At 42.7% G+C, this 8452-nt stretch overlaps 1 protein-coding gene across 2 annotated transcripts; it reads right to left on the reverse strand.

Moving 5' to 3' along the window:
• Positions 1-418: 418 nt before the first annotated feature.
• Positions 419-6967, reverse strand: LOC140216817 (uncharacterized). 2 transcript variants are annotated; one of them, XM_072287393.1, is made up of 3 exons: positions 5759-6906; positions 3521-5669; positions 419-3064 (listed from the first exon to the last, which is right to left on the reverse strand). In XM_072287393.1, exons 1-2 carry the CDS (start codon positions 6411-6413, stop codon positions 5518-5520), a joined length of 807 nt encoding a protein of 268 aa, XP_072143494.1. In that variant the 5' UTR covers positions 6414-6906; the 3' UTR covers positions 419-3064; positions 3521-5517. The 2 variants fall into 2 exon arrangements, 1 of the variants encoding a protein (XP_072143494.1); XR_011893513.1 differs by lacking the exon at positions 3521-5669 and having other exon boundaries at positions 5759-6967.
• Positions 6968-8452: the final 1485 nt, after the last annotated feature.

The raw sequence follows: 8452 nt of genomic DNA on the forward strand, positions 1-8452 counted from the left end.
ATGCTGTCTCTGTTCATTTGTGTTCATAACCAATAAAAATTGTAGACAAAGCTATACCTTGCCTCAATTTTGACAGTGACAAGCACCTGATCAAGGAGGAGTATTTAAAAAGACTCGCCTAGGAATTAATTGGCACATACTTAACGTAGTTAGTGCAAAAGGAAACGTGTGTAGGCTAGTTTGTTCTTCAACATGGAAGCCAAGTTGTGCTGCATAGCTGATGCAAAATATTACTAAATAAGAATGTGAAGGCACTCAAGATGGTGCACAATCATCTTCTGTGTTTCATATTAACTATGCAGTGCAAGTTGGTTTCATAGCAGGTGAACGTTATGCATCTGCAAAAAAAAAGTTATAGCTTATATGCTGCACTGGCCTGTTACATACACAATGCCAGCTTTGCAAGAAAAGAAATATGTATAATCAATCTTTTATTGGCAGAACCATTACAGCAAAATATACAAGTCTCATTTTCCACCTTAGACAATAGTGTAATATTTAGATAGAGGTACAGACGCTCCTGATGACTTGATGGTAGTGTGAATGCATGCAGCTGGTACATCAGTGGACCTGTACAAGAGGGAAAAAAACGCAGGTGAAGTACAAAGGATTAAAAAGAATCTGCAACTTGCACTCCGAGATGAACATGTCACTGTGACAACCCGAGTGCTGCTGTTGAGGATTTTCTTAGCCTGTTGGTCCGCGGGCACAAGTGCCTGTCTTGCATGAAGCTGCTTAGCGCAGCTTCATGACAAGAGTTTTCTCTATCCGCCACCCGAGAACGCGCTCTGTAGCGGTCAGGCTCCGCCGAGAGACTTGCGGCAACGGGAAGGTAATGGGGCAATGTCAGTACAGATTTCGGTTGCTAAAGCAGTACCAGACCGATGGCAAGCAAATTTTGTAACACAGTTGAATATCCAAAATACTTGCTACTACTTAGAAGCAGATTGATCAGGTTTTCAAATTGAATAATACAAAGTGAACCTGCCCACATTAAAGTTTCAACCACAAGAAACACATTCCTGACGGATTGTTGACGCCAGCTGCCATCGTCAAGAATGATGAGATGCTGGGGTTGATGCTCTAGATGCTGAATTGTGCCCACGTCAAATCAAATAGCCGGCCAAAAATATGTTGTAAACTTGTTTCTTGTGGTTGGGCCTAAGCAATCCCGATGCCGCAGGTAACCATAAAGCAGTTGCACAGCTGCTAATGGATCTAAGTTAATGCATTGATAATTAACAAATAAACCTCTTAACAGCATCGAAGTATACAGGCATATTGCTAACGGGGCTCTGGAACAATAAAAGTTTCACATCACCGGTTTGTGTCAGTGTTTACTGGTAGCTTGTAGATACACTGAAACTCGATAATAACTGGCCTATGCACTAAAAATAGGTTCATTATATCAGGTAATTCTTCAAATCCAAATGCACCTATAACGAAAGGAAACAAACTTTTGTATTGTGTTTGTCCTACATGAATTTGTTGTCCTCAGTGGAAAAATTAAGTCAGAGTTACCTGCATTTTTGTAAACAAAACCATGCATAGTAGACAGCAATCTTTAGCCTTAAACAGCTTGCCAGTCACTCAAAATAGAGACTCGATAGGAGCTTGCTTGAAGTACACTGCTGGTATGTTTCCGAGTATTCTAACATTTAGGCAGTATTTAAAAAAAAAAGTATGAAAAAAAAGGCCTCTGTTACAAGTGAGTGTTTTGCATGAGTATCAGTCAGGAAGTTTTGTGTGCGCAATATACAGGATAATTCACTTTATGCTGGCTTGTTATAGTCAGGTTTGGCTAAAGCCGTACAAAGAGAAAAATGCTACGTACTACAAGTGTGGATTTTTTCCTTGGCACTAGCCAAACATGAGTTAGAGCACACAATTATTTTTTTATCCATATTATCTGGTAAAAGGCAAAGGCATTCCCTGTGAAAGGTTTTTGAACAGTATGCACAAGAAATGTCCAGTACTTTTCTGCCATACAGCGGTTGCCTGCATACACAATGCAACTCATAAATACAATCTTTTGGCCGCACACGAGTAGTGGGGGAGCTTGTGAGTGGAAAATCTTCCATGTTGCCTTTTTGTATGCATTTCAGCAAATGTCTGCGCAGCATACTCTGACTAAGGTTTAAATTTTCTGGTCTCCAATCTGATGCTAAATAATACATATTTGCAATTGCAAACAAGCCACAGTCAAGCGTGTTGCACTGGTTTTGTGCCCCTTTAGTGCAAATGGTCAGCGTTGGTGACTGCAATTTTAGCATGTGACAGATTTGCCTGATGGCATCAGAAGGAGTACCTTGGTCAATTGAGTCATATACAAAGACTGTGTTTTCATCAGCGTCAGCATTGGTTACCGTAAGCCAGTGATCGGGATTTCGGACATGCAAGATTTGAATAAAAGGGCTTTCTACTTTAGTAAATAGTAAACGATGGCCAAGTAGCACATCTTGAAAGCCATCCCAGTGAGGAAACTTTTTATGAATCAAGTATTGTGCTACGTTAATCACGCTGTCTGATATTGAGGTGCCCTGTACTAAAGCATTTAAATCGGCATCTGAAAGAGAGTAGCGTTTGCAGACATTTAACATGTCTGCTGTCACCATTGCAAGGCTTACCATTTGCTTTTGCGATGGCAAAAACTTACGCTTAACAGCTTTGACTTTCTTTGGCCGTCCTCTTCTTGCTTTTACCAAAGGTACATTAAGTTTTGTACTATTCGAATGCCTGCAACTGCTTGTAGCAGTCAACTGGGGTAATGGAGCTGGTGTACCTTGTAAGCTAACTGTAATTTGATTACTAGGAAAGGTGGTTAAGTTTCTGAAGAATGCCTCGCATGATGCAAGTTTTTCCATTAGCTCCTTCTCACCACAATTAGATAATACATTAGCCACAGTCTTGGACATTTCACAAAGCCTCTTGTAGGTGTAAGAATACTTTTCTTGAGCAGTGTCGAGCTTCACAGATGGCAGCAGCTGAATGCTGCTTGTCACCACTGGTGTGGCACTTGAGACCATGCAGCTGTCACTCAGGAAATGATCCTTACACCACCTGTCTGGTATGCATGCTTTGTCAAAAAGGTCTTGCTTGGCAAAATGCCGAGCTGCTATAATGTGTGCACAAGGCAAACTGTACTGATTATAAAAAGCACACATGCAACGCGTCAGGCATAATGAAACACTGTGCTCAGAACTTGCTGAAGCCACTACATAAGAATTAGCAGTGGAAGTAACCAAATAACCTACTTCTTTAAACCGTTTATACTGCTCAAGTACTTTACTTGTGGCCTCAGAAGTGCAATTACGGGCCAAGTCTAGTTGAAATGGCTCACTGACATCATTTACATTTAAGTTCAGCTTCATTTCCTTAAACTTGGAAAATTTTAGAGATAAGAAATCCTTCTCAATATAACTTACTAATGCTTCTATTGCTTGAACCAAATGCATGCTTGAAGTGAGATAACTTTTAATTTTTTGATTGTGACACTCAATGCGATTATTCGTGTTATTACCAAATGTAGGAAGTTTCTGCCGATATGCATGTACCCACATTTCTTTACAGGAGTGCCAGTTCTGCATGTAATAAGAAATAAAATCTTTAGACGCCATAGCTTCGAGCTCAGCAAGCCTGTCTAAGTAGTCCTGCACAGTGAAGGAATAAACAATTTTTTTTAACAGAGGGAGTAACTGATCACGCTGCAGTCTAGCTTTCTCATTGACTTTTTGCTGAAAGCATTGCAGCACATGCCATGTACACAACAAAATTTCAGAATTAGGAAGAATCTTGGTCAAAATGCGTAGCTCGTTCATGTCTTTATCTATCATGACTACTCTGCAAGCAGATACAATGAACGGGTTAAACTCTGCAAACTTGGCAAACATAGCCTGCACAATTTCAGTCGTTTCATTCTGCAAAAAGGCATAACACACAGGTCTCCCACGACCTCCACCATCTTCAACCAATATAGAGTACAAGATATAGCCTTCAATGTTTACTTTATATGTTCCATCAATAAATAAAATCTCTGGGTACTTTTCCAAAATCTCACGCATGTGCGTTGTCTGAAGTAACACAAATTGCAGGTTATTACTTTGATTCTTTTCATAGTGAATGACCCAGTTTGGATTATTTGCTAACAAGGTGTCTATTTTTTCCAAAACCATTTCTCCGTGAGCCTGCTCGTTGCGAATAGGAATAGAAAACCTTTGCTTGTAATTGTTAACATCTTTTGTAGTTAATTTCTTGCCCGTTTTCTGTTCGACCAAACTTTTAAAATACTTTGGGCCAATATTACATTTGGCAAAATCAAAGAATTCTACCTTCTCTGCATCGTTTAGAAGCCTGCTTTGAGGATACAAGTCATAATACTTCGTGGCGTGATTATGCTTAGCTTGCAGCTTGGTTATTTTGTAGTGAAGAGTAGGTGATTTGCACAGGCTTACTGAAACTGCCATTTCACAACCAGTACCATTGTATGCTTGCTTGGGTCGCTTTCCTGTGCCTCTTGGTTTTATAGCACGACCATGAACACAGCTATATGAAATCCTAATATACTCAAACTCTTTAGATTCTGTTGCAAATGGACTTCTATGAGACCTACTTATTGTGACTATGTGCTTGCCCTCCCTGCACCATTCATCAAAGCTTTGCCTGAAAGAAATAAAATTATCAAATGTTGCATTTAAATAAACTTTGCTGCCTCCACCATGCAATAAAGTGACAGTGTTAGGAACTCTGGTTGTGTTAGCACCAGCTCCTTCACAAACAGCCTGGGCATCAGAGCTGGCAGGCCTGCAGCTGGATGTCAAAGCAGCCTCACAACACCTACGTCGCGTGGGAGCAATGCACGCAGCTTTGTCAAGGTCACCAGCCTCTGTGCCAGGATTGCTCGTCATCTGCCCTCCATCTTGCATTGTTTCTGACCTACAGCATTTGCAGACAATGACCTCATTTGGAACACCATTTATGACAGGTCTGCACTCAGCCATAGCAACTACCAAGCAGTCTTTATTCTGCCTGCTAGCCACATGCTGCACCTTGCCAAAACTATCACAAATGGCGTCATGAGGGGCACTGGCTTGTCCTTCAAGCTTGCTACCAGAGACAGCAGAAGGAGCAGACTCAGACTTTATACTGTTAATGCATGTCTGTTTCTGGCTAACAACTGCTTTCAAAGGTGAAGCGAACTTCAAGAACTTGGCAGCTGTCACAGCAAGAACTTTGCCTTTCCTGTCTGCAGCCAGGTCACAGCTCCATTCTTGCTTGTGCAGTGCTGCAGCCTTCCGCCTCCTCCTCGATACTACCACTTTCCACTCCCTGTCGCCACAGTGGGAGACAGCCTCTGGCACAGCTGCTTCTTGAGCACTGGCCTCTCCTTCCCCCACAGGTGAGCACACAACAGGAGCACTCTCATGCTTTTGTGTGGCTCTCCTAGTTTTCCAGACACAAGTGGTGCTTGCACCTCGACCAGGGATCATTGGCTCAGCAGACCTCCCCTCGGCTTTTCCCCTACTTGGTACACTTGTGCCATGGAAAGTGGGGGAAGGCAGGCTGTCCCAGGTGAACCAAGCCTTGCTTCCCTTGCAACGGACACGGACACCGCCAACAAGTGAAAATCCAGCACCTTGAAGGGTTCTGGTAGGCTGGTTGGTGCCGTGCCTCTGCAAAGGAGCAGTGCTGGCTTTCCAGACAGGAGCTGGTGCTGTGGAAGGTCCACTTGCTGCATGCGAAGAAATTAAAATATGCAAACCAAGCGGGGGAAAGTCAGCCTCGGAGATGGCAGGGATGCTGTCCTGCCGAGTCCAACTGGTCCATGAAGAAGGTGCCTGGGTCTCCTTGTAGGACTGCTGGATGCGGCTTCTCTCCAGATGGATGGACAGGGTGCAGGCCCCCTGGTACAGGAAGTCTGCCAGCACCTTGTTACCAAAGCGGCTCGGGTGGACACCATCTCTGCTCAGGCAACTGGGCCAGTTGTCCACGAGACCACCCAGGAATGTGTAGCCGCACTCGTGGCAGTACTGCATCAGGGCACTGTTAATCCTTTTGTAGTTACCATTCAGGTCATGCAACCATGAGGACTGAGCTTCCCATGAGCTGTACTGATTCTGCCCCCGAGGAAGAATGGCAGAAAAAGCTACATGCACCATGGGATTTCTCTCAATGATCCCCTGAGCGAGCTGGCGATACTTGTCCATGCACACGCTGACACTGTCAACAGTGTTGTTAGTGCCAACGTGCACAATGACAACATCAAAACCAGCTAGCTTGTCAGCAATCATTGACAGCAAATGCTCAATCCTTACTCCTCTATGCGCGGCAACACTGACTGACAAACTAAGACGCGATGGGAAATACTGGTCCGCGTATTTCACCATCGAGTCACCGGCAACCAAAACACGTGTCATGTTGCAAGCAGTGCAATCTAAAATGACACCTAGAAGAAAAAGAAAGACTGCGAGAAAATAAATCTGAGCTTTTTCACAAACGAAAGGAGGCTACCTTCTAGTCAGCACTATATATACGTTGAATCAGGGAAATCCGCGCTAGGGTTGAACAAAGCAAGAGGTCGCGAACAAGGACAGCAAGATCGGCAAATACGCGACTAACACAATCAAAATACCATCAAAATACTTATTAGAATAGATATATATAACGCTAGCAAATATAAGATAACCCTGCAAAGCAGCTTTCGCGCATATAAAAGGATGATGTCAAAGGCTTGCGAGAATGCAGCAGAACCAGGCCTTGGGTCCAGCACCAGCGGCAGCAGAAAAGCACGACCCGCAAGCGCGGCTGACGGGATGCGTACTGAATGTCACGTGCGAACAAACAATCAAACCACGCGCCCTCGAAAAACGGAAATACGCGTGCATGTGACGTTGACATTTAGTGACGTCACTTCCGTGCGTTGCAGGAGTCGATACTGTGTGGGGTCGTCTGGGGAGCACCGCGTTGCAGCAGTCTTTGCCTATATTAGATTTCCGGCTGGAGTCACTGATATGCCGCTCGGCACTGCCTTGTGCAAGATTATTTTAATACAAAAACATAAATGAAATAAGTTTCAAACAAGTTCCTAAAGTAGTGAAATAAAGTGGTATCATACAACTTAAAGAAACAGCAGTTAACAACGAAGGCACACGGACTGTGCCGGTTGTTATTCCACCAGCCAATCACAGAAGCAAACAAAATAGTAGTCATGTGACCTTTTCAAAATGGCGTCGTACTTGATACCTCCGGCACGGCCGCTCAATGGAAACGCACGTTCCATTGAGCAGCCGTGCCTCCGGAATGTCTGCTGTTCTTGCAGTCTTTTCATCGACGGATGCAATGAGGTGTGCAAGAGACATGGCCAAGGTGTATGGAGTCTGAGCATTTCACTCTTCAAAAGTCCGCGGTACGCGGTATTTCATTGCTGAGCCCGTTTTACTCATGAAACTTCACTGCCGACTGAAGTGGAATTTGATAATAAATAGCTGCAGCGAAGCAAGCATTTTATTTCAGTTCAATAAAGAATTAGGGTTTCACCATTCCGCTATAATATGCGAGTGAAACCGTATAAAATTACGAACCAATAATTTTATTTTTGTGCTTACTGCCTTATTTAGGTAACAGGGAAAGTTTGAAGTACGGACTATTTGCAGTCTCGTGGAAGAACAGTGGCTGGCGGTTATGAGGGCATGGGCGGGGCTTCACTGCAGACTTAAGTTGTATCCGACTTTAGTTAGTTCTTGAATATTCATCAACAGATAGTTCGTGTTAAAGGATAGCGCAAATCGCCTACTGGTTTTCATTATATTTCTTCACTATTTACTTTAGTGCACTGAATATTTTGTGGTAGCATATCACACGATTAGTGAAACTAATGAAATTTAGACTGAATTGTCCATTATTCTTAGATAAATATTTTAAACCTACACGGATGTTGCAGAATTTTGAAACATTAGTGAGAGGGATGTGAAAAACAGAACAAAGCAAGTTTTACTCGCATTGCATTTTTTAAATGTTATTTTCACATGTTAAATGGCTATACCCATGTGTTCATAGCCTTGTATGATTTTCTTGAACTAGGTGGGTTCCCTGCGAATTTACGTTAAACAACAATCATATCATATCCGAACTTAACAAGAGAAAAATAACTACGTGGCCTATGCTGTACACGCGCTGAGCTTGACACCCTACATAATTAGACAACAGTAGACAAAGTACAAATTAGCTCACATTCCAAGACGAAGATGCCTAAATTTATACCATTATAATAAAGCTGAATAAAGCAATAAAATGGCATGTTCCATCTGACAATATGATAGCACATGAGTGTCACCAATTCCTGTTTAATGAAAAAAAGCTTCTAATGGCCGTGCATTATGGCATTTATGAAACCATAAACCAGTGTACTTAAATTTACATTCGAGCCAAGTTTGTTCCTTTTACTTCCATCACTGTA

Source organism: Dermacentor andersoni, chromosome 3, assembly GCF_023375885.2.
Source record: "Dermacentor andersoni chromosome 3, qqDerAnde1_hic_scaffold, whole genome shotgun sequence".
Taxonomy (NCBI): domain Eukaryota; kingdom Metazoa; phylum Arthropoda; class Arachnida; order Ixodida; family Ixodidae; genus Dermacentor; species Dermacentor andersoni.

What these genes read in the sequence shown, in the direction of transcription:
- LOC140216817 (XM_072287393.1), bottom strand. Translation starts at nt 6,413, where the DNA reads ATGACACGTGTTTTGGTTGCCGGTGACTCGATGGTGAAATACGCGGAC. An exon ending in GGCTGACTTTCCCCCGCTTG is followed by an intron (nt 5,670 to 5,758) that starts GTTTGCATATTT and finishes GCTCCTTTGCAG; the next exon opens with AGGCACGGCACCAACCAGCC.